The sequence below is a fragment of the Polistes fuscatus genome, unplaced genomic scaffold, assembly GCF_010416935.1.
Source record: "Polistes fuscatus isolate 324 unplaced genomic scaffold, CU_Pfus_HIC Scaffold6, whole genome shotgun sequence".
Lineage (NCBI taxonomy): Eukaryota > Metazoa > Arthropoda > Insecta > Hymenoptera > Vespidae > Polistes > Polistes fuscatus.
The window spans coordinates 8,591,858-8,616,417 of record NW_025113140.1 but is presented as its reverse complement, the minus strand read 5'-3'; the positions used below and the strand labels follow the sequence as shown (position 1 = coordinate 8,616,417).

Genomic DNA, 24,560 nt, shown 5'->3' with positions numbered 1-24,560 from the left:
ACGGCGTATTTGGTAAAATATTAAGAGAACTTTGTGCAACTCTCAATTTTAGTTTCAACGTTGTCTCCGAAGTAAAAGAGTACGGAATATGGAACACAAAAAAAAACATTTGGTCTGGTGCAATTGGAGAAATATATTCAGGGCGTGCTGATATTTCTATTTCGGATTTTTCTATGACTAGTGCAAGATTGAACGTCGTTGATTTTACTCTTCCTTTTTTATTATCCGAAAGTTGTCTTTACATTCAAAAACCGCAATTATTTACTGTTAAATGGTCGTCTTATTTTCTAGTACGAAATAATATCAATTCAAAATAGTTTTTTCTTTACCCATTAATTATCGACGAATCTTAAAACAAAAAAATGTTAATTTTTATTATAGACTTTCGCTTATTCTATTTGGATTTCTATTTTTGGAGTATTGATCGTTGCATCGGCTTTATTGATTTTTATTAAAATCAAAAATGGAACCAATCGTTACCTTGGACCTTTAATATCCGATAATTTTATTGAAATTTGTGGTATTTTTTGTCAACAAGGAATAACAGGTTCGATTAAATGTTTTTTTTCTTTTTTTCAATTATTTTTTATTCATTTATTTTTAATGTTTACGTTTACATTAAGTATTCATGTATTTTAGATTTTCCTTATAGATCTTCGTTAAGAATAATATACTTTTCAATGTGTTTAATGGCTTTGGTCTTATCAACGGCATATTCCGCGGCCTTGATAAGTTTTTTAACGTCCGTCGTTCATTTTTTACCCTTCCATTCATTAGAAGGCTTTGTTAAAGATGGTACATACAAATTTGCAGTATGTCGCGGTACTGCTGATTATGACAACTTTGCAGTAAGTATTTTAATTGCTAACGTTACTTATCATAAAATCATTGCCAAATATTTATATTCATAAATAAAAATCATATTAAAGCAATGAACAAAAACTTATTTCTAGAATTCGAAAGATTCGCTTGCGAAAACATTGATGGATATAATGATAGAAGAAGAAAATTTGCCGGTCACTATACTCGAAGGATTTAAAAGAGTACGATGAAGTATTCTTTATAAAAAAAAATAATGAAAATAATTTGTATAGTTTGTTCCAACATCTGTCCTAATAATCTGGTGACTTTTGAGCCATCCTGTATTTGTAATAATTTGATTAGTAATAATTATGAATTTAATTTTAGATTTGTGAAGATAAAAAATTAGCGTTCTACACGTCCGACGAAATAAAAAATACGAAAAGTCTTGAAATACCATGTAAGGTAGCTTCTATCAAAGCAGGACATGTAGATAATTTAGCTATAGTCTTATCTAAGCATAATCCATTCACAAGGGTCATTAATTATCAGTGAGTAAAATTATATATGAAAATAATCGTTTACCGTTAATTAAAGCACTATTAATTAATTCCAGTTTGCAAAAATTTATCAACAATGGAATGATTAATCGAATAAGAGATACGACATTTAAACAAAAATTCATCGACAATATTGAGCATAAACCAGTTCGCATAACCAATGTATTATCGGTCATTCTTCTTATCCCACTTGGAATCATTATGAGTATTTGTATTTTGATCATAGAAAAGTCTATTTTTTCTCGTAAAATAAAAAACAAATCGGTGATAGATCCAGTCCCACAGAGATTAAATCGTCAAAATTTTATTAAAAAAGAAAAAAAAAAGTATAAAAAATATTTCCAATAATACGCAAAACTAAGCACGCTTAAAGTATTAAAAATCACTATAGTTCGTTCTAATAAAAATTTGTGTAAATTTAAGGTTGAGCACGATTCAATAAAGATTTACAAAAACTGCATAACAATTTTTCATTGCAATTTAATCCGATTAAAAATAAATCATTTGTATATTTGAAAATGTATCTCAATTTATTTCATCAAAAAAAGTTCAGCTTTGATAAGTTTTTTAACATCTTCTATCAAAGTTATACCCTTTCGTTCGTTAGAAAGTTTTATCGAAGATGGTACTTTCTCTTTTAAAATTCTTAAATATTAAAAAATTGAATTTAACAATTCTTACATAATCAAAAAGTCAAATCCAAATGACTTGTAGAGTCTTAGCCCATTTAGATGAATTTTTATTAAAATGTTTTTATGTGTTTATTTATGTTAATTATGTTACTTAGATCAGGATTTTCAGCTTCTAATAAACTAATCTCCTGTTTCTTCCACCCATACCTACTACGTTTTCATCTATGCGTGTGCCCATATATGTATATCTTTAAGACATTTGTAACTTTAGAAACAATGATTTCAAATACCTTGCTTCGTATACAACAGTTTGCTTTCCTTGAGGTGTCACTGTTAGAATATCTTGTACATCAAAAGGTTGTTCTATTACAGTAGGTATGTCTCGTCCATAAACTAAATAATAATTATAAAATTATTATTACTTGTATAATAGATCATACATATATGTTTATAATTAATTATACTATTTAATAGGTAAAGCTTATATAAACCTTCACAATGTTCCAGAAACTGAATACATTCTTGTAAAGTGGTATCTTTTAAAACAACAAGTTGTTTAGCTAATTGTTCTAAGAGAGAGAGAAAACATCTTTTAGCATAAAACCAAGTATCCGTTCCTAGTTTCTTATTATAAGGTTCTAAACTTTTCATCACTCTGGATATCCCAAATTCGTAGTTGCCTTTAGAACAGTATAAAGTTCCGATTACTAAATTAACTATACAGAGATGAAATAACTTTTTATCTTGATCTTCAAACGATATTGCCTCTTCTTCCTTTTCTATTTTTTTCATTAATTCTTCGGCATCTGCATTTTGAGATGTCATGATATAACTTACGCACAAATTTGCTAACACTATAGCGCTTGTATCTAATATCTACAAAATGAAAAAATAATTTTATTATATTGCCTTATAAAGTATAGTAATTTATTATTAAAAGACACAAACATTATCATATTTTTTTCTGACTATCGGCTCATAAAAACCTGTCGCTTCTTTAAACTTATTTTCTTGCATAAACAAAGTATGCGCAACGTTCAATTTCCATGTATCATGCTCATTACAAAATTCGACGCTCTTTCTAAAAATTTTTTCTACTTGTACATAATTCTCTCTGTTCCAATATATATTAGCTTGTGCCATTAAAACAGGCACATATCTATCTAAGGCTTCTTCATAATCAGTAACAGCTTTTTTAACAGCATTATCGTCATGGTTCAATCTTGCTTCTTGAACCTGTTTAGTTGCCTTTCGCAATGTTTCAGTATGCTTGTTAGCAAGATCATCAAATTTGCGATATGCTTCTTCTGGCGAAGTTTGTTGTGTAATTAATGCATCCAGGAAATCATATAAATACTAAAATACAAGAGAAAATCGAATTATATGATAAATAAATGTCTTTTCTATAATATGTATAAATAAAAAAAATAAATTAAAAAATGTATGGAATACTAGCTGGCATATGAAGTGGGTACCACGATTTATTGGTACAGCACTATGCTCCTATGTTGTGATAAATCCTAACCTATACGTCTTGTTATTTATCGATTTGACAAAGAGCAAAATAATATATACGTAAAGACCTATCAAGCCATTTGAACCAAATATAACATAGAAGAATATATAGAAATATGGTAAATTGTGAGGTAAATCAAATATTTCTTGGCGAAGTAGCTGCCATCCAAAATTACGGTGCTTTCGTTAAAATACCTGGATGTTCTCAACAAGGGTTGATACATAGATCACAGGTATTATAAATTTCAATTTCAGAATATTTTAATATTTATAATATCAAGTAAAATTATAATAATAAAAACTTTATCAGGTTAGTTCGGCTCACGTCGACGACGTTACAGAAATTTTACAAAAAGGAGAAAGAGTGTGGTGTAAGGTTATATCGGTGAGCAATGATGGTAAAATTGGATTGTCTATGAAACATGTTAATCAAGGTAATGGTACTGACTTGGATCCTAATGGAGTTGAATTACAAAGAGATTTGCAAAAGAAAAAAACTTATGTTCCACAACAACGCAAAACTATTCAGTTAGAAGCTGTTTTTAACACGACGTGTTCAAAGTGTGGGACACATGGACATTTGGCTAAAGATTGTTTTGTCCCACCTAATGGAAAGAAATATGAATTAATACCAGAAGTAGAAGATACACCATCCACTCCAAAGGTACAGGATAACCAAGAAGACAAAAAAATAGAAACAACAGAAAAAACAGAAAAAACAGAAAAGACAGAAAAGCCAGAAAAGACAGAAAAGACAGAAAAGATAGAAAAGAAACACAAAACAAAAAAATCCAAGAAAAGAAAGAAATCAAAGAAAAGTAAGCAGCACACTGATGATAGTAGTTCTGATAATGAGCAAACTGTAAAAAAAAGTAAGAAGAAAAGATCCAAAGATCATAAGCAAAAGAAAAAAAAGCGTACCAGCAGTACAAGCGATACAGATTCTAGCAATAACTCTAGTCAGGATATTAAAAGTTACAAACGTAAGCACTCTGAGAGAACTGAAGCTCGAGCAAAAAAGTGCAAACATTCAAAAGAAAAACATACGAATTAAGTTTATCTTATATAAAAGCTTATTACATTAAGATTTTTGTAGTATACAGGTGTGATAGTTACTATCATTATTATTACAAAAATCATGGAACTATGATTACAATAAAGATATATAATAATATTAAAACTTACCGGTGTCAAATACTTGTATGTTAAATGTACATTTTCAGCTAAAACATCTGCCGCTAAATCATAATACTGATATTTACAATATAACAATAGTAAATTAGCAAATGTTTCAGGTGGAAAAGGATTCTGTTGTAACAAGAACTGTAATTTTTCGAATCCTTCACTAGGTTTTGTATCCATATTTAATAATGCTTGATTATGTAATGTAACTGCATCTAATTCTTCTTCAGAACGTGGAGGCATATCGGTTAATGCTTCTTTAGCAGCTTCATCTTAAAATCAAAGCATAATTAGAACAATGCATTCTTTTCATTTACTTACATTTTATTTAAGCTTATTTAATGCAATTACAATTTTGCAACTGGAATTCTATAGCAGCTTTGAGATTAAAAGCTTCTGTTAAAGCTGTTTCATGGAGAATAAGCGTGTTTCCGACACTACGAACTTCGATACCTTCTGTTGCCATACCCACACCTAGTTCCGGATGTTCCCTAATTCCTTGCTCGATGATATCAGCTATAAACAAAGATATAGAACAAATGCAATTGTAAAAATTTTATAAAATATGCACAGTTTATAATTATTTGGCAATTTAAAATGGACATTATACCAATATGTTTTAAAGAAGCTGCATATTCTTTCAATTTGAAATAAGAGAGTGCAACATTATAAGACAAATGAGGTTTAAATCCTGTAATTTGTAAAGCATTTGAAAATTTTTTTAAAGCTTGTTCATACTCCTCTTCCTGGAAAAAAAAAACGAAATATATCTGTACAAATTGATTTCTTCTTCATATTTTAGAGTTATACCTTATATAGCAGACATCCTAAATTTACTTCTGTATCCACATCATCGAGTGGACATTGATCTACAAGATTTTTTGCAGCTATCATATCTTCTTGACCATACTTTATAGCTGCTTGTAATTTCTTTACTTTATAATCTAAATTACTCGAATCAATGACTGTTAAGGAAACCGACCAAGCTTCTTGATACATGCAAGCTTGATGCAAAGACTGAGCATGATACAACTTATATATATTTTCTTCTGGACATATTTGAACCAACTTTTCGTAACAGGTAGCTGCTGCTGCAAAGTCTTGCATATAAAAATGACAATGAGCAAGAAGCGATAAACAAGGTCTGGACTGCAAAAAAAAGTCATATATACATATATACATAAAACTATTTATTTATAGCATATAACAAAAGATACATATATAAATCAACAGGTCATACATCAGGGTGAGACTCGAAAAGAGTAAGTAACACCTTAATTGTGTCTGCATATCGTTGTTCCTTGATCTATAATTTCAATTATATTAATAACAATTAATAGCAGTCTATTAACGATATAAAAACAAGAAAGTTAATTATATTCTTTAAAAATGTGTTAGGGTAAAAAAAAACAATCTACCATAGAATAAATTGTTTTCGTATATTCTCCGTCTTTAATATATACATTTTGTGTAAAAGTATTCATTTTAAATATTTTTAATAAAAATGATTACACTAATTATAAGAAGCGACCCGAAAACTTTCATACGTTGAACACGATCGTGTCACGTGTATTGTTTTGACAAGCCAAAGAACGCGTCGCCATAGTAACAAGAATTATCGCTTGGTATCATCTAGCAAGTTTATTTCTCACACTACACGCAACATGCTACATAAAACACTATATATATGTACATAAATACATCTGTGGTCAATAATATTCTTGCAGTGTTCCACGCCTTTAGGAGAATGTTCCATGTTCACTAATCTTATCCTATCACATATAGGAAAAAATATAATCGAAGGTGCGTTTAGAAAAAGAACGTATGTCATATTTCATGAAATTTACAAGAAAACATAAAAGAAATCATTACTTTTATTGCAAAATGTAAAAAAACAACACTCATGTAAAAAATAACTTCCTTCTCCTATTTTGGAAAATGAATAATAATCTAATGATGGTAAAATAACTTATTAATTGCAACACACTATTGTGTACAATTATTCAAATTGTTGAAATGTAATCTATCACTCTTCTAAGCATTTATTCAATTGTAATTAGAGATATTAATACGTTTTGAGACATAACAATCAATCTAGAGGATATTTCTGTATACATATAAAAATAGTGGGATCCCATATAAAATTTCAAAGTCAAAAATAAGTTAATGACAATAAGTAAATAAACGTAATATTTTTCTTTATTATGCATGATCATTATTAATTCTAAGATAATAGATTGAAAATGATGTTTGTCAAGAATCAAACAACTTCTTACTCGTCTGTATACCTGTAAAATGTATCAAGCTGTCAATACATATAAATGTATCCAAATTGGTGTACTGACAAGCATATTTTTCTATATTCAAATAGAATAATAATATATAGTATATGAGAAAATCTTTTCCTACTGCTCTGAAATTGACTGCTAAGCTATTATTGACTGCTGACGTATGTAGATATGTATACGACTTAACAATCAATGAATGAGATGAATCATAAAAGGAAATGTTTTCTTTCGAACTTTTGTCCGTTAAATTAAAAAATAGACCGAAAAGAGGAAGAATAAATCGTCGTATGTAATTTAGAAAACATTTGTTTAAACAATATTTATAATAACACAGTAAACGTAAAACCTTAATAATAATTTGAACATAAAATACATGTGTGTTGCAATAAAAATATATAAATAAAATATCCTTAAGAATTAACGTCGAGTTGGAAAAACGCGTTCTGATTCGTAGATACGAGTTGCCAGGTGGCGCGCTCTTCTGGCAGATCAGTAACACAGAGAGAAGAGAGAAAAAGAGAAAGCTGAGTGAGCGGCGAGCGAGTGAAATGCGTCTAAATTGTTGTTCTTTGTTCTTTGATGATCGTAGATGAAAAATAACATTAGTTTTCAATTTAGCTTGCTCGTTCGCTTAGGAGTGTCTCGAATTCGCTTACAGGAGCTTACACAGAGTCTGCACGTGCTATTTTATGGGCATAATAAAAGTAAACGTGTAGAAGAATGCGTTGGTATTAGTGTAGTTACGTCCTTGTCTTTTGCTCTCTCTTCTTCGCCTTTTCTCCACACCCTTTCGTCGCTGTTCACGGATATTTTGCTCCTAGCTATGTTCTTTTTCTCTCTTTTTCTTTAAGGTAGTATATGTAAGAGAATACTGCGGTATTCCGATAGCGCGCGCGTTGTTCCTCACGCGAAAAAGAAGGAGAAGGAGAAGGAAAAGGAGGGGAGGCGAGTGCGTGTGTGACTTCCCACATCGGAGAAATGTCGTCGGTAGCGGCAGCACTCGTGGCGACGGAATAAACGGCGAAAGATGTCTGGGCCGATGATTAGTCGTCCGCAGACAACCAAAGGTGGTGATATCAATCCTTTGGTACATACGGTACATTGTGCACTTTGCGAAAAGACCGAGAAATTGTTGAGGTGTTCAAGGTGTAAGTCCGCTTTCTATTGTACGAAAGAACATCAAAAACGTGATTGGAAACGTCACAAAGAATTTTGTGGAACTCAAGCATCCTGGTCAAATGATTCTTCGCTCACTGTTTTTCCCACAAACAACACAGACAGAGATTGCGCTTCAGGTGTAATTGACAATTATTCATCTTCGAGTAAACGCAAGACGCACCAAAACACACGGTCACTTTCTAACCTAAACAACCGATCTCAACTTACCAACAAAGTTTTTGCAAACTTCGTCGGTGATTACACCGCACGAGAAAAGATTGAAAACAAGGATTTTTTACTTCCTAATTCTGTGAAATCAATTCAAGGTATAATATCATTCTTTCTATTTCTATTTATTTTTCGTATTTTTGTCTTTCAGTTTATCATTCCTAGGTTAATCTTACAATGCAACGTATATTTAATTTTAGAATTATTTTAATGTCAGTGACGTCTTATAAACACAACGACAATTTCAAACTGAATTTAAATCTTTGATATCAATTTGTTTCTTGACATTAATTTTAGACTCTTTTATATTATTCTATATATAATTTGAGATATTTGAGTTTTCAACTTGTTTTACTTATATAGAATTTAATGAAAGCGTTGTATAATTTGTAAAAAGATTATTTCTTTTTTAACATAAGGTTTGATTCTTTTATTACAGATGCTAGAAGACAACTTGAGAGCGTAGTTAAACGCAAAGATCAAACTTTTAAGAATAAACAGAACGGAAAGTCAAAGAACAGCCAAATTATCAAAGCCGATGGCTGGACTTCTCCTATAACTTATGAAGGCAGTTCAGAAGATACTATTTTAGGAGCTAGAGCGGAATTATTAAATCCTGTTATAGAGAATTCAAGATTTCTTGGAAATAAACAAGATTCGGAATTAAATATGCCGACGCAATACCACAATGGCATGAAGAATTTTCCAAGCGTTCAATTTAGCTTAGACGATCTTTCACCTCCTTTTTTGCATATGAATAAGAACAATTTAGAATTAATGATAGATAGTATTAGTCAAAATGTGGTTGAAGATATGAACAAATTTGGTGTGAGCGTGATAGACAATTTCCTAGGCCAAGAAAGTGGCAATGAAGTGCTGAAAGAAGTTTTAAATATGTACAGTGCAGGATTATTTAAAGATGGACAATTGGTTTCCAATAAGGCTAGTGCAAACGACTTAAAAACAATTCGAGGTGATCAGATAACATGGCTGGATGGAAAGGAAAAACAGTGTCCAAATATCGCCATGCTTATATCGCGGGTCGACGCTGTTATCATGAAGGCAAACAAAATGACCAATAATGGGAAAATGGGACAATATTTAATTAATGGCAGAACTAAGGTAAGCAAAAGAGAATATACACATTTGTGATCAAACTTCTATATTTGTTCAATTAAATATCGAGCGATGAGTTAAGATTTTAATGATTACTTATAATTTAGTATTTTTTTATAAAATATTTAAACGTCAAATTATTTCTCTGTTTGTTGTTTGATGAAAAAAAAAAACAATCTTTTTTAATAACTACATATTAAATGACCAAAATTCGAAACGTTCTAACACATTACTCGTCATTTTTAAATAAAAATTGAAATTATTGTATTACCATTCGTATCGATAGAATCGATATATCGAATAATCTCTCGAAATTGAATTCGCCAAATGTTCGATCATTTTGTTATTAAAAGGATGTGATTATTAAGCACGAGAAGAAGTATTCTTTCTTTGTACGATAACATATATCGACTATTCCGTAAAAAGTAACGCAAACTTGAAATGTTTTGATAACAGTCGTGCAAACAAATGGAAAGTTACCTTAGCAAATGAGTAAGTACGTGTATTCTTTCTCTACTATGGTCAGTGCGATCGAATATCAGTTGTAAAATTAGCCGAACCGTTTTCGCATAAGCTTTTCCAGTCCTGAGATTATTTACATCGTTGATTAGACAGATAAAAATAGGTTAACAAAGAAAGATCGTCAAAAATAACGTTTGTCATGTTGGTCGAGCAACTCTATCGACACATATATACAAATTATTTCTATATTTGCAAACAATTTTTATAGGTTACAATACTCTTCCATTTTATAAAAAAAGAAAATCTATATTATAATATTAACACTTTAATTACAATCATCAAATTTTTAGGTACATCATGAACTTAAAATCTAAAAGAAAAAATATGTAGTTGAGATCGTATAAGAATCCGCGCGAAAAAGAAAGAAAGAAAGAAAGAAAAGAGAACCAGTAGGAAGAGAATAAAAAAAAAAAGTGTACAGAAGAGAGAAAGATACAAAAAGGAAGAAAAGAAAGTAGAAGGAAGAGAAGGACTTTAGTGGAGAAGGTCAGGATCCTGAAATCGTCGCGATCTTCGAAAAAGATCTCGGACGTTGAACGAATAACGCTTGAGGATGAGAGGGGGAATGATAGAACTCACGAAGTGCAGTCGGTCACGTACGCCTTTATTCCTCCTCCTCCCCCCTCCTCATTCCCCCCTCCTCATTCCCCCGATATCTACGTTTATCCGTGAAGCCACCCACGAGTCGCTTTCATTCGTACGCATTACTACGTACGTGCGTCGTACATAGGTGTAAATGTCTGCGCCATGTGTGCACTTACATTCAAATCCTCTAATGACGGTGGTTTTATTTGCGTTTTTTTTTTGTTCCCCCGAAAATCAAGAGTTTGATCACACGAGAAATTGAATTTCTTGTTCTCTAACCTTCCTGAAGGTGAACGTCTTGCGAAAGGAGAGGTGTGCGGTTAACTGCAACAAAGCTTATCGCGATTCGTATATAGATGTATTTATATTTTTAATAAGATGGAAGTAGTTAGCAGTGTTGTTTTTTTTATTTATTTATTTATTTATTTATTTATTTTATTGTGCTTTTTAAAGTTTAATTGTATGCTTCATTTTTAGTATTATTATTATTATTATTATTGTCATTATTATTAATAACAAAATACATAGCTTCTATGCCGAAATTCAAAATAAAATTAATAAAGTTGTATATATAATGATAGTGTAGATATATGTATTGAGTAAGCAAGATTTTCGGGCAGTTTTCTCTATAGAATAATTTTTTATAAATTGGGTAAAAAAAATTCGGAATATTAAGTAGATATCTAATAATTAATGAGTTTTTTTTAGCTGCAATAGTTCTCTCTATATATATATGTTTATTAAGCAATTATTCAAAAATTTAGATTTGTCCAGTTTGAAACGGGAAGTTATTCGAGTTTGAAATGGTGTTGCCTGAATATTTTTATGTATGTACTATTCGTTTAGATTCTTTGTCTAGTTTGTATACGCACGCGCGTGTACACATTCTCCGACGTTTATTATTAGACCGATAGATTTGGGATCGAAGGGCTCTCGATGCTTATTTTGAACAATCGATACACACATATCGATCCAAAATCAAACTATAAAAAAGACAAAGTCAAAAACTTAAATATTAATAACGGGAAAAAAAAATATCGAGTAAGAATCAATCGATACTCAAATTCAAACGAGAGAGCATACATTTACCATTTAATCGCTAATCTACGTAGAATTTTATATTACATAAATATAAAGCATTCATCGAAAGACAAAAGGACCTATTCAATATATATTTTTTTTTTCTTTTTTTCTTTTCCCAAAAAAAACACGAAACTCAATCAACTGGTATTATTATAAAAATACGTGATCTTCGAATCCTTCCTTTTCTGGATAATAATTTAATTACTTTTTCGTAAAAAAAAGTAATATCATAGGATTCTCGGATACGTATTATGAAACAAGTGTCTAATCAATTTGATTAAGCTAAAAACAAAAATATAATAAACTGACTAACAAAAAACATAAGAACGATCGATCGATCGATCGATTGATCGATTCGCAAGTGTTTGACCATTTGATAAATATTTTTTTATAGCATATCCTCTAACATGATTTATTTGTTTCATTTGGCAATCGATTCTAATACTTTTTATCCACTTCTTTCTCGCTCTCTCTTTCTCTTCTCGATTATTCTAACTTGAAATTAGATTAATCTTGTGCAATTTATGTATGTTATACAGATATCTTAAGATTTATAAAATTCTGTCTCGACTAATTTAAAATTAGATTAAGTTAAGATAACGATTTAGTATTTTTGAATCTTTTTTACGTTTTAACCTTTTCATACTACGAACCTTCCTCGTAATCATTTCTTTTTAAATTGATTTTCGCGACGCGTAGTATATTCGTTTCGTAGAATTACACTTGTGATTCAAACAAAAAGAAAGAAAAAAGACAATAAATTTTATCCTTGTATAAAAATGTTTTCACGATAAAGAATCAAATATGATTAATATTTTTGGAAACGTAAAAATCACGTAATAACGATGATTTTAACAAGTAATTTAATTTTAAATGTTATTAAAAGAATCATTTAAAAAAAGAAATCTTACGAGGATGACGACGACATCCTTATATTCTATTTTTATTTTATAGAGTACGTTTGTAATACCACCTCAACCTGAGATTACAACGATATTTGTTAGACTGTGTTATGTTCATCGTAGCTAATCAAAAAAGCGACAATTATCGCTTTGCTTTTTATCGTGTCACGTATTAGTCTTAGTAGATTGTCCTTTTCTTATCAAAACAAATTCTCTTCTTCATTTAGTAAAGTATTTTTTGTTGGCGGGTAAGGAGAAGCAAAGAGAAGAAAAGAGGAAGAGAAATAAAAAATACTCAATCAATTTTAACGACAAATACAAAAAAGTAGAACGATTATTATTCTTAAAGGATAATTAATATCTCCCCATTATTTTCCAATTATTTCTAATAACTTGTCCTTTTAATCAATTTTAAAACAACTCTCTACATTTGAGCAAATATTTTTCAAGATATTTTATTAACAGATTCCATTCTTAGACGTTATTCTTATCTATTACAAACGTTCCGTTAAATTATTATAGATATCGATGCGATCACAATCACTTTGATTATCTAACATGTTATGATAACGTATTCATTTTTCTTTTTTTATTCTCTCTAGCAAAATATTCTATAAAATTGAAATTCAATGATATTACATGCTATGGTCCAAACTAAAACGGTTCTTTCCTCTTGAATTAAAAAAAAAATACTTGTATTTATATATATAATTATTTCCAAATAAATAAAGATTGATATTTTTTTAGTAGATACAAAACGTGGATTGTACACGTGATACATACGTCGAGCGTGCTTTTTACGTTTTATAGTTATAGCACGTCACCTTCCTCAATAAAATATTATACAACTTCAATTTAATGTCGTGGTTTTTATATATCATCTATAAATTTTACATCTGCCTACAGCAATTAATTTATTATAGTTAGCGGGTGGAGAAAGGGGAGATGAGAGAGGCTTCCTTATGAAAGCAAACATTCATTTTTGTATTATCCTTTCAATCTTTTTTCTACGATAAAAAATATTTATAATGTGTTAGTAAAACGTTGTATGTCTCTATTAAAAATATAACAAGCCAATGAATTTTAAAATGAAGATAAATAAAAACAAATTGTATAATTAATTACTTAATATTAATTACATAATTATTAGTAAGTAATGTAAATAATACATAGTAAGCCACATCTGTGTGTTAAAAGATGAGTAATTCGATTCAGATGAATATTAAATATTCATTAGGTAGAATATTTTATCATTAAAATAATATATTGTTGACTTTGATCTTTTAACTTTGAAAGTTTTCAGACTGTTATTATTTAAATTTTCGAGTAAACTATAGCGATGAAAAAATTACCATCATTTGCTTGTTACTTGCTTATAGATACATATATATGTTTAAATAATGTATACTTTTCGTTATAGAATAAAATAAGAACGATAACATAAGATCTTAAAAACATAAATTCATTATACTAAAAAAATTAAATTTAAATTCAATTCAATATTTGTATGTACGATATTGATTTTATTACTTAACGTATTTTTTTTCTCTCTCTCTCTCTCTCTCTGTCTTTCTCACTTGATATTTATTTAATTATATATTCAAAATATTCCATATATTAAACATTTAACTTAGAAAAATCAAAAATTAAAATGCATATTCCTGTAAGAAAACTTATTTAATTTTTTTGATTTAGAAATAGAACGTCGGTACGTGAGATTTTCAGATCAACAGAGAGATAATATAAACGAAAGACATGCGTTAGGGCCAAGGCTTTACACGTGTTTCCAATTGATAAAGACACATACGTGATTACTCGCACGAAGGGCAGCTAGATTAGTGTTGTCCCTTTCCGGAAGTATGGCTTTAACTAACTCATATTCCGTCTGTGTACTTTTCATATTTTGAAATCCCATAGAAACATGCGCACGTGTGCACTAACACATATTCTTTACAATATCTATTTTTTATCGTTATATATTTAACTGTAATTAATGAAATATCATATGATATAAAATCATTTTCTTCATAAATATCGTGGACAAATATATTTATCCTTCATTTGTACGATTAACTAAAAAAAGAAGTCTCGAAGCTTAGAACAAAGCTTTATTGATATCATTTTTCCTGAATCATAGAAAACTACGGAAATACCCGGAACATTAGATATATTTTGTTATCGAAATTTCCTCCTTGCGGAGACGCGTACATGTTTTGAAACGAGTAATGTTCTTTCCTGGCATTAAGTCATTCCTATTACGACACTTATAAACATCCATCAAAACTCTCTAAAATCAGAAGAGAAAAAAACCGTTTTAATTCTTTCTTATTTTATATTCAAAAATAGGCTAACGAAATTTTATAAGTTATTCAAATAACCGTAGTTCGGAATTCTTAATTCCTTATAACCCGATTTTTGTTCATGTTTAACAACAAATTATGTGACGTGATATTTGTTTAAAAAAGAACATGTAATTTCAATTAGAAAATCATACAATTAAAATTCCATGTGAATATAATCATATTATACTAATTGTAAATATAACTTTTATATATTTAACAAACTTTAATATATTTATATATATTTATATAAATGTACATATAAAGGGGGACTTTAAAGTTACGTGACGTTATAAAAGACATCAAAATGAAGATACGAATGTACAAACGTACACTGTAGTTTCAAAATTCATTTTATGTGGGTCATTGCTCCATAATGGGAATAAGCTTTCTCTTTCTCTCTCTCTCTCTTATAATGTTTTTTGTTACGTTTTCAACGACATAACACAACGACACTCGCATTCATTCCTTTTCTCTTATCTTTTTTTTATATTTCTTTTCCAGGCAATGGTTGCTTGCTACCCCGGGTACGGTTCGCATTATGTGAAGCATGTGGATAATCCTAACCGAGATGGACGATGTATCACAGCGATTTACTATCTTAATAAAGGTTGGGATGTTAAGGTAAATTTTTATTTTTAATTGTACCCACATTCTTTTTTACTTCATGTATTCAATTATAAAATTCCACTCTTTAAATCGTATGTACAATATGGAAATGTACAATGCATTTACAAAATCTTTATTTTATCTAACGTTAATTAAAAAGAAAGTTCATACATATTGATTTCAGTGTCTCCTCAGGCGCTATATTGAATTATATATATAAAAAAAAAGTCATTAAGTATATATAAAGTATAATAAAAATAAATAGATACGTCGTATACTTCTCAATATACATTATTTAAAATATAAAACATATCAAATAGTATTTTATCTTGCTTAATTTGTTTTTTTTTTTTTTTTATATATATGTATATTTCAGATATGTAACATAGATACAGAATCATATATATATATATATAACACATTGCCGATTCATGCTTATGATTCACGCGTTTATACGCATATTCGTCATCGAGAAACAAACTTTTAACAAGATAAATTTAAATCGTCTTGTTTTTCAAAATATGTTCTAATAAAAATATCGAACATTTAATAAATCTTTTTGTTCGTATTCGTTGAAAAAAATAATACTTTCATATTTTTCTCGTTTTCGTATCACAATACAAAATGTCTCGTATCCTTCGTACCAAAAATAGGAAAAGTAAAGGCATGAAGGGTTTTCGATGCTTACGTGCTGAATCCAACGTACACCCACGTTCAATAGGCAGCAGAAACTCGTATGGTTCGACTTTGCTCGCTTGATTGCCTGTTGAGCAATATTTACGTTGACCTACACGATAAATATGGAAGAATTTTAACACATGTTCTGTTCAAGGACTTTAGTTGTACCAGGTGTAAGGTATCTTAACAGAACGGAAGTTTGATACATAAGCTGTCTTTTGGTTTAATCCCTATTAGCATGACTGAAGAAATGTAATCATTAACTCTCTATCATTTGATCATGTAATTGTAAAGTTATATGTTATATGTATATGAATTTGTTCCATTTAATTCTATTTTATTGTCAAAAAATGTATTCTTTATCTTGTATTCGCGTAAGTAAGCATTGGATCTTCGTGACTTATACAATAAACTTGAATTTTAGACACGAGAGATGGATATATGATAAAAAAAAATTAAATAAAGAATCGTATTTTTTTATTTACAATAATGATACAGGAAAATGTAACTTATGCCACTTATAATTATTTTTATTCAAATAATCTTATGTCGTTAAACTTGTTTTATAATTACAGACAAATGGTGGCCTTCTAAGGATATTTCCAGAAGGTTGGAAAGAAGACCGAGTAGCCGATATCGATCCTATACTCGATAGAATACTTTTCTTTTGGTCAGATAGAAGAAATCCTCACGAAGTACAACCAGCATACAAAACGCGATATGCAATCACACTGTGGTACTTTGATGCCGAAGAAAGGAACGAAGCTTGCCGAAGATATCAAAAAGACAGTAAGTTAATGATTGAATCTGCTCCTTAATTTTTCTTTATCATTTTTATTATTTCTTTTTTTTTTTAGGAGTATAATTTTCCTCTTGGTAATGCAGTTCCTATTAACACGTTTTAATCCATTTAAATTCAATGATCTCAGTATTATAACAAATGTAAATAAAACGAAAACAACGATATTAATTTTCTTTTCTTTTTTATTCCGAAATTAAAAAAGATATAATGCGTTGTTAATTTTTACTTCATTGGTTGTCTGCGAAAAAATGAATACATGATCACGTCAATGAAGAGGAATTTATAAAAAAAGAAAAAACCTGCTAATGAAGAGACAGAGAGATATGTTCAAAAATTTTTTTCAAGAACAAAAAAGATTTCGTTCCGGATGATAAAGTGTAAACAATAAAGTTAATCATATTTTAATACAAAAATAAGGAAAAACAAAATCGCGAAGAATCTTCCTTCTTCACGCAATATTTAACTCATGTTTATTTCTTTCTTTTTTAGAAGAACTACAACAAATTGCACAAGCACAAGCGCAGGGTTCGTGAGACACAGAGTCTGAAGGACAGTTAGACCGTCCGTCGACTGAAATTGTAACATTAATTACTGAACTTACACAACTGTATATAGTTACATATGAAAAAGAAGCATTGGTACATAAAACGTATTATGTATTATTATGTATTAACTATATAAATATGTTTAGCAGATAAATTTTGAAGGAGAAATTGAATAGTATATATATACGATACGAAAGACAAAGGATAATGCAAACTTAAAGCGTATCACGCGTAAGAATTGTGCAATAGACGTAAAACCGTTCCTTTTTTTTTACAAATGGTATTGTAACATATAATATGCATACCACATTCGACGTTCTCTAAGTACATGTAATACTTCCTGCAGTTCTTACATTGTTAACATAATTCTTAACGTAATTTACGCCCCCCCCCCGTAACATGAGTTTATGCTGAAAATTTTATTGTTAAATATTTCAAATAATAACTTTAATATATTTATTTGGTTATTATTTAGCGAATCTTCTTTTTGTTTCTTCGTACAAATATCATACACTTTTACTACTTTGAAGGTATTGAATATTTTTTCTCTGTGAAGTTGAAAAAAATATGACTTTTTCTTACGATTTAAGTATCTAGGAGTTGCCTTGGTTCTTGAATATAGATAATAATTACATTTATATAATTAAAAGTGAAGAATATCATTAAATGATTTTCCATTTTCGTTATGCAATCTCATGTGACATTGTTGGTTTTATCTTTAAATTACATGTTTTCAAACAAAGACGCCACAATTAATTTATCAAGAATCATTCATACTTCCAGTACGAATATTGAGCAATATCAAGATCCATTCTGTACTTGTAATATTGTTATATATATATACTGTGAAAAGTTGTAGGAGCCTAGTGTTTAGTATTGTATGTACCTATTTATACAAATCGATTATGAAAAAGATTTTTAAAAAATTAATACGTATCATTTGCTCTTTAAAAAAATTTTAAGATATAAGATTATGCTATTAGTTCAAAACTTATTGTCATTTATAAACGAATAGAAGGATTAGGAGAGTTTAAATAAATATGTATTATGTTTCACAATGTTAAACTTATTGGATGTATTCAAAAAATGTTAGTAAACATTAATAAGTTATTTTTGAAATACTTCTTCGTGTTGTATTATTGAATATAGAGGACCCAAAAATGTACCCTAATATCCTCGATATATGAACTTATAAATTATTTTCGATGTTCACGTTTTATTTTATTTTACATACATATAATCAACGTTAACATTTGTTGTAACTTAAGTTATAAACTAGATAGAAGTTTATTAAGTATTGTAAACCGGCGTGATTTTGTTATTTAGAAGATTAATAAATACTTAACTGATGAATACTTTCGGGTGATTAATTTAAAAAAGAAACAACTTGTTTAGGAAAATTATTTAATAATATTTTATTCTTTATATAATTAATATGATTAAAAAATTATTATGTACTTCAAACTTCACACTCTTCGATCGCATTGTCTGCAGGTACATAGCACTTAAATGAAAACTTACTATTTGGAAATGATCCAGGATTTATCACATGACAATCAGAGAAAACAGTCCAGTATGGTTCATACTGATCCGCGATTACAATTACATCGGGCGTAGGATGTAAACGTAAGGCATAATCGTGTTTCCAATAAACAGGACTTGCTGGAAGTGGTAAAGGAATTAAATGTCCTTGACAAATAATAGATTTAGCAAACTGGAACAGATCAAATAAAGTTTCCCTTTAATAACACAATTTTAATTGTTAATATTACATGTATTAGAAAACTTACTTGATAAGGTATATTTGATTCAACTCCACTAGGAAAACGTATAGTTTTCCTGCACATTTTAATCAACATATCTTCCCTGAATACCACAATCTCTTTAGTATAATACTGAATTCTGCAAGGATTACTGGCAAATATAGCTCCAGGTACAGCTTTTTGGATATCTTCTATTGTAAATTTTGACAATGGTCCTCTTGGTACAATCTTCGGTGCACCTAAATCGCAAGGACCTGGTACAAATATAAATTTAGAAGATTCTTTTATGCTTGGATATTGAACTATTAAATCGGCTAATCTCTTGAAACCATCCTTCATTGCCACTGGACTGAATTCATTTTCAGGAAAACTTAAAAAATTTCCACATATTACAAAAGCTGATGGTGGAAAGTCTATAAATGCTTCCAATAAAAGTTTAAATTTATCTAATACGATTGTACGATCAAGCCACAAATCCGATAGAAATATCATCCTTGCTTTATCATCGGATTGTTCAAGTACTTTCAACTTTTCAGATAGTTTCAATAATGTAGGATGAGGTCCACCAAATGTATTAGCATCTCCAAAATCTGCACGCGAATTTTCAGATAATTCTGCTGGTGGAAATCCAATTTCTTTAACGTTTAATACCCCATGAGAGAAATTAGCTTTAACTATTACTATAGAACCTTCAAGAATCAGACCATCTTGAAAAATGTATATATACAATTGTAAGAAAAATATACACAAATATAATAAATTAAGAAAGATAAAGTTTATAAGAAAGATAAAGAAGATAAAATTTACTTCATCTTTTTATACATTAGTCTAAAAAGGATATTGCTTTATTCAAATTTATTCTTATCGATCCTCCTGGATCTTCTAAGAAATATTGATTTTCAGAAAGTTCGGATATAAGCCCTAATAAATAAATATTTTCAGCTTTACTCAAGCTCTCCAATGATTCAATTTCTGTTAATTTTATTTTAGATACTAGATCTCCTCCAAAAAATCGCAGAATAAATGATTCATGTCTTAATATTCTGTATTTTATAAATTCAAACCTATCTTTAAAAATTACAGTCTTTTGTGTTACTTCTGAGTATAAGTCCATTGAAACTTTATGTAACACAAATTTCTTCTTGCTAAGATCGTATGAAATTTTTGGTATTTCAAATGCATCAATAACATTTAATTTTGTCTCAGTTTCTTTCAATATATCTGATCTCATAAAATCTGTTATAGCAATTTTAACATGATCAACTTCCACATGTGGATCTTTCAAATTTTGAGATAATATTTGCTCTATTACACCTGTAAGCCATTGATCTTTCTCCGATTCATTTATGTGTAATAATTCTTTGGCCATAGAATGACCGAGTGTTCTAAACAAAATTAATTTGTATAAATTAGAAAAGTAAATTAATATTTATTACACGAAATTAATTATTGTAATAATTTATTAATCAATTATTTTCTTACCTTGACAATTTAAGTCCATAGAGAGAGAAAGTCGATTGAATATTTTTAATTAGTTCTTCGTCAATCATTATTTTAACAACAAATCAAAACTAACATGAATTGCATAAGCATTTAATTTTAATTCTTATAAAATATATATTAATTTTAAATACAACGATACTTTTAAGCGTTAGGATACTAGAAGACATGTTTATACACTTTCCCGCGTTTTTTTTTTATTACCTTGAAATGTCATTGATAGATAGATCTTAATCTACCTAAATTTATCTATTCGCAATATTTAATGAAAATGTTTGTACTTTCAATATTCGAATTGCTCTTCTTAAATATTCCGATTAACAACATACTTCGTGGTCAATTATAATAAATATTATGGGGGGTAGAGATAAGGAGAATCATCTCTTATGGGGGAAAATTTGAAAGTGTCCAGCTTTTACTGAAAATAATAGTTCAAAAACCTTCCAGAATGGCGCTGGTGCAGACAAAGGGTATGGTATGAATGTAGCAATTGTAGATGAATTGAAGTATGCGGAAGTTTTTCTTTCCTGTTTATTTCTCAATCCTTCTCTGATAATATTTGGCGCTTCCTTTAAAATTTACCCTGATGCTAATGTGGCGCCACCCTAATTTGATACATCTCGACGGACACTTTTTATATACAGAGATGATTCTCTTTACCTCTACACTCCATAAATGTAAGACATAACCTAACAAAATAAGAAAAATGGCAGAGAGCGAAAGTAAGGCAGAACCTGATTCCGTATGTAAACCACTTTTTCGTAATCTTACGGCAGATGATCCTGAGCCAGAGGCTACCGAGATAGAAAGTCTTTGTGTAAATTGTGGCCAAAATGTACGATAAGTGGATAGATAGATAAATTATTGTTAAATTCAAAATATACAATATTTCATTGTTAACTACTTGTTTCATTTATATTTAGGGTATTACAAGACTTCTCTTGACTAAAATACCATATTACAAAGATGTTGTGATAATATCTTTTAATTGCGAGAATTGTGGTTTTCAAAATAATGATATTCAAAGTGGAAGTAAAATATCTGAAAAAGGTGTTAAAATCACCTTACAAGTTAGCACGCCAAAAGACTTGAATCGTCAAATAATAAAGTCAGATCATACCAGCGTTTACCTACCAGAACTAGAATTTGAGATCTTGCAAGGATCTCAAAAAGGAGAAATTACTACGATTGAAGGTATAATAGATCGTAGTATAGAAGGATTGGAACAAGACCAACCAAGACGCAGAGAAGAATATCCAGAAACCGCGGAAGAGATCGATAAAATTATATTCAAATTACAATTTCTTAAAACACTAAGCAAACCATTTACAATTATTTTTCAAGATATAACTGGAAACTGCCATGTTGAAAATCCAAATGTACCGCTTAAAGATTCTCAGTGCAAAATTACTTACTTTAAGAGATCAAAAAGAGAAAATCATTTACTAGGAATTTATAACGAAAATGAAGAAGCTCTTTTAGAACCTATAGAAGATGGAGAACATACGTTAGAAGATATTGAGAGTGAAGTTCTATCTTTCGCTACAAATTGTCCCGATTGTAATAGTCCTTGTGGAACTAATATGAAAGTGACAAGTATCCTTTTTTCGAAGATTAAAATTAATTGGTTAATCACTCTCTTTCTCTCTCTCTCTCTCTCTCTTTGTAGCTTTATATTTGTTATAATTAAAAATTGTTATATTAAATATATTACTTTTCCTTAAATTTTTTACTTTATATAGATATACCACATTTTAAAGAAGTCGTGATTATGGCAACGATATGCGAAGCATGCGGTCATAGAACTAACGAAGTTAAAAGTGGCGGAGGAGTAGAACCTCTAGGAGTTAAAATAGAGGTAACCATTACGGGAAAAGAAGATTTTAGCAGGGACTTATTAAAGTCGGAAACATGTTATATGAAAATACCAGAACTTGAATTAGAAGTTGGCCCAGCAGCTTTAGGAGGCAGATTTACTACTGTGGAAGGTGTTATTGCAGCGACTAAAGAGCAATTGTTATCATCTACAGCCTTCATGGGTGATAGCACAGATGCTGAAAGTGTTAACAGAATTAAAGCATTTATATCACAGCTAACAGATATTCTTGAAGGGAAAAAAACAATAACTTTAATATTGGATGATCCAGCTGGAAATAGTTTTGTACAAACCCTGTCAGATGACGGACCTGATGATAAATTGAAAATCACAAAATATGAAAGAAGCTTTGAGCAAAATGAAGAACTTGGACTAAATGATATTAAAGTAGAAAATTATGAATAATGCTATGATTTATATGAAAGAATGCAAATTTAATAACAGGAAAGTGCAAAGAAAGGAGAAAAACCATTACACTGAATTATAAATAATAAAAAAAGAAATACAATATTGTAATACATTTTTATCACAGTATTACACATGTAAATACATGTATTATATTTTGTTCTTTGATTGATTTTTTTTCATCCGATGTGATGCATCTTATAAATCATCGTCGTCATCAGTAGCGCGGCTAAAAACATATTTGAATTTCATTTCTTTTTGTTTATCTATTTTAATACCTAATCACTTTATACATACACTATTGGTATTGAATCGAGTTTCTTCAATTTTGGAAGTCTCTTTATGGCCTGAGTACGCCATGCTTCAATATCCATGCTTTCCCATAAAGGATTGTTTATAAATAATAGATCTTCTAGATTAGGAATTTCTTGCAAACGATTGAATTCTACCCAATCTCGTATTAAATTATTACCAATATATAGAACTTTGAGCGCTTTAAGCAAGTTTACGCCTCTAGTTTTTTCTATCATATTGTACGATATCCATAACTCTTCTAAATGATCACCTACCCCCTCTAATCCAGAAAAACTTTTGATAGAATTACGAGCAACGGATAATATTCGTAAATTCTTTAAAGAGTTAATTCCACTTATTCTTTCTATCGTGTTAGAAGATAAAGATAATTTTCTACGAGAAATATAACTCATTTTTATTCATTATTTTAACTTTATACGTTAAGAAGAAAGTATATGATGCTTAAAAGACTAACTCTACATTGACAAAAACAGCTAAACTGTTATCCATTTTTTCTATTGGAGGCCATTGAAATGATATAATGACTTCTTTTGCTTCGCTAGCATTTAATCCCGTTTTTTCTTCCCATTTTTGAATCGCTTCTTTACAAGTCGTAGGTTTGAGATGCTAAAATTTTAGATTTTTAAATTTACTTCGCAATACACGAGTATTCATTACTCTTAAAAAATTATTTAGAATTATACTTTCAGAGCTGGATCCATAATTGATTCTTATTTTGTCTCTCTCTCTCTCTCTCTCTCTCTCTAAATATTAACAAAATTAAATTATTTTTATATAATCATTTCTTAAAAACAAATCTTTATTATATCTAGCTAACATTTCAGATGTTTAAACAATCGATTAGACTCCGCTGCATCTTTTGTTATCTATATATTTTTATTACTATTTAAATATTTATTTTAATAACAATCTATTCCATGTGTATTTACAAACATCTATATTTATCAATAAATAATAAATCGATAATAAGTTCCCTGCGGGTGGTAAAAAGATAATTTTAACCATTATTCCGTTGACTATCGACAATATATTAAATAGAAAAATAATTTCTATCCAATGAACATCACGGATTAATAGAATCACATTTACAAGGATGTGACTTTTCATTGGTGAATCTATCAACCAATAGTAATTTAAGAAAAATTTGTCCATAATA

General features: G+C 29.3%; 6 protein-coding genes across 11 annotated transcripts; 3 read left to right on the top strand and 3 right to left on the bottom strand.

Moving 5' to 3' along the window:
• Window positions 1-1,575: 1,575 nt before the first annotated feature.
• On the bottom strand, window positions 1,576-7,368 carry LOC122523521 (tetratricopeptide repeat protein 30A). The gene is made up of 9 exons (XM_043645314.1): window positions 6,109-7,368; window positions 5,931-5,996; window positions 5,501-5,839; window positions 5,301-5,436; window positions 5,042-5,206; window positions 4,694-4,962; window positions 2,942-3,349; window positions 2,485-2,869; window positions 1,576-2,386 (listed from the first exon to the last, which is right to left on the bottom strand). The coding sequence occupies exons 1-9, from the start codon at window positions 6,172-6,174 to the stop codon at window positions 2,244-2,246; spliced, it is 1,977 nt and encodes a 658-aa protein (XP_043501249.1). The 5' UTR covers window positions 6,175-7,368; the 3' UTR covers window positions 1,576-2,243.
• Window positions 3,495-4,735, top strand: LOC122523526 (nucleolar protein of 40 kDa-like). The gene is made up of 2 exons (XM_043645326.1): window positions 3,495-3,741; window positions 3,819-4,735. The coding sequence occupies exons 1-2, from the start codon at window positions 3,625-3,627 to the stop codon at window positions 4,560-4,562; spliced, it is 861 nt and encodes a 286-aa protein (XP_043501261.1). The 5' UTR covers window positions 3,495-3,624; the 3' UTR covers window positions 4,563-4,735.
• A 99-nt stretch (window positions 7,369-7,467) lies between the features above and the next one.
• LOC122523524 lies at window positions 7,468-18,666 on the top strand. Of its 4 annotated transcripts, none has more exons than XM_043645323.1 (6): window positions 7,468-7,539; window positions 7,830-8,462; window positions 8,804-9,486; window positions 15,416-15,535; window positions 16,774-16,987; window positions 17,490-18,666. In XM_043645323.1, exons 2-6 carry the CDS (start codon window positions 8,006-8,008, stop codon window positions 17,531-17,533), a joined length of 1,518 nt encoding a protein of 505 aa, XP_043501258.1. In that variant the 5' UTR covers window positions 7,468-7,539; window positions 7,830-8,005; the 3' UTR covers window positions 17,534-18,666. The 4 variants fall into 4 exon arrangements, 3 of the variants coding, with proteins under 3 accessions (XP_043501258.1, XP_043501257.1, XP_043501256.1); XR_006305317.1 differs by adding an exon at window positions 17,056-17,377 and having other exon boundaries at window positions 7,496-8,462; XM_043645322.1 differs by having other exon boundaries at window positions 7,496-7,682.
• A 261-nt stretch (window positions 18,667-18,927) lies between these two features.
• Window positions 18,928-21,222, bottom strand: LOC122523523 (DNA polymerase epsilon subunit 2). Its single transcript, XM_043645320.1, has 4 exons — window positions 20,791-21,222; window positions 20,150-20,693; window positions 19,336-20,025; window positions 18,928-19,259 (listed from the first exon to the last, which is right to left on the bottom strand). Exons 1-4 carry the CDS (start codon window positions 20,856-20,858, stop codon window positions 19,005-19,007), a joined length of 1,557 nt encoding a protein of 518 aa, XP_043501255.1. The 5' UTR covers window positions 20,859-21,222; the 3' UTR covers window positions 18,928-19,004.
• Window positions 21,223-21,360: 138 nt separating this feature from the next.
• Window positions 21,361-23,252, top strand: LOC122523525 (zinc finger protein ZPR1). The gene is made up of 3 exons (XM_043645324.1): window positions 21,361-21,643; window positions 21,732-22,404; window positions 22,551-23,252. Exons 1-3 carry the CDS (start codon window positions 21,515-21,517, stop codon window positions 23,087-23,089), a joined length of 1,341 nt encoding a protein of 446 aa, XP_043501259.1. The 5' UTR covers window positions 21,361-21,514; the 3' UTR covers window positions 23,090-23,252.
• LOC122523527 (dynein axonemal light chain 1-like) lies at window positions 23,188-24,495 on the bottom strand. 3 transcript variants are annotated; one of them, XM_043645329.1, is made up of 5 exons: window positions 24,222-24,495; window positions 24,088-24,147; window positions 23,859-24,010; window positions 23,387-23,776; window positions 23,188-23,318 (listed from the first exon to the last, which is right to left on the bottom strand). In XM_043645329.1, the coding sequence occupies exons 2-5, from the start codon at window positions 24,103-24,105 to the stop codon at window positions 23,288-23,290; spliced, it is 591 nt and encodes a 196-aa protein (XP_043501264.1). In that variant the 5' UTR covers window positions 24,106-24,147; window positions 24,222-24,495; the 3' UTR covers window positions 23,188-23,287. The 3 variants fall into 3 exon arrangements, with proteins under 3 accessions (XP_043501264.1, XP_043501263.1, XP_043501262.1); XM_043645328.1 differs by having other exon boundaries at window positions 24,088-24,141; XM_043645327.1 differs by having other exon boundaries at window positions 24,088-24,495.
• Window positions 24,496-24,560: the final 65 nt, after the last annotated feature.

Bases quoted from the DNA above. Each gene is read 5' to 3' on its own strand.
- LOC122523521 (XM_043645314.1), bottom strand. From the start codon at position 6,174: ATGAATACTTTTACACAAAATGTATATATTAAAGACGGAGAATATACG. The intron at 5,840-5,930 runs GTATGACCTGTT...TTTTTTTTGCAG, and splicing joins TTTTCGAGTCTCACCCTGAT to TCCAGACCTTGTTTATCGCT. The intron at 4,963-5,041 runs GTAATTGCATTA...TTTGATTTTAAG, and splicing joins AGAATTCCAGTTGCAAAATT to ATGAAGCTGCTAAAGAAGCA.
- LOC122523525 (XM_043645324.1), top strand. From the start codon at position 21,515: ATGGCAGAGAGCGAAAGTAAGGCAGAACCTGATTCCGTATGTAAACCA. The intron at 21,644-21,731 runs GTACGATAAGTG...ATTTATATTTAG, and splicing joins GTGTAAATTGTGGCCAAAAT to GGTATTACAAGACTTCTCTT. The intron at 22,405-22,550 runs GTATCCTTTTTT...TACTTTATATAG, and splicing joins AACTAATATGAAAGTGACAA to ATATACCACATTTTAAAGAA.
- LOC122523524 (XM_043645323.1), top strand. From the start codon at position 8,006: ATGTCTGGGCCGATGATTAGTCGTCCGCAGACAACCAAAGGTGGTGAT. The intron at 8,463-8,803 runs GTATAATATCAT...CTTTTATTACAG, and splicing joins TTCTGTGAAATCAATTCAAG to ATGCTAGAAGACAACTTGAG. The intron at 9,487-15,415 runs GTAAGCAAAAGA...TTTCTTTTCCAG, and splicing joins TAATTAATGGCAGAACTAAG to GCAATGGTTGCTTGCTACCC.
- LOC122523527 (XM_043645327.1), bottom strand. The intron at 23,777-23,858 runs GTTAGTCTTTTA...TATTTCTCGTAG, and splicing joins GCTGTTTTTGTCAATGTAGA to AAAATTATCTTTATCTTCTA. The intron at 23,319-23,386 runs GTATGTATAAAG...ATATGTTTTTAG, and splicing joins CTCGATTCAATACCAATAGT to CCGCGCTACTGATGACGACG.
- LOC122523526 (XM_043645326.1), top strand. From the start codon at position 3,625: ATGGTAAATTGTGAGGTAAATCAAATATTTCTTGGCGAAGTAGCTGCC. The intron at 3,742-3,818 runs GTATTATAAATT...AAACTTTATCAG, and splicing joins GGTTGATACATAGATCACAG to GTTAGTTCGGCTCACGTCGA.
- LOC122523523 (XM_043645320.1), bottom strand. From the start codon at position 20,858: ATGATTGACGAAGAACTAATTAAAAATATTCAATCGACTTTCTCTCTC. The intron at 20,026-20,149 runs ATATCCTTTTTA...TTGTATATATAC, and splicing joins GAATAAATTTGAATAAAGCA to ATTTTTCAAGATGGTCTGAT. The intron at 19,260-19,335 runs GTAAGTTTTCTA...GATCTGTTCCAG, and splicing joins AATCAAATATACCTTATCAA to TTTGCTAAATCTATTATTTG.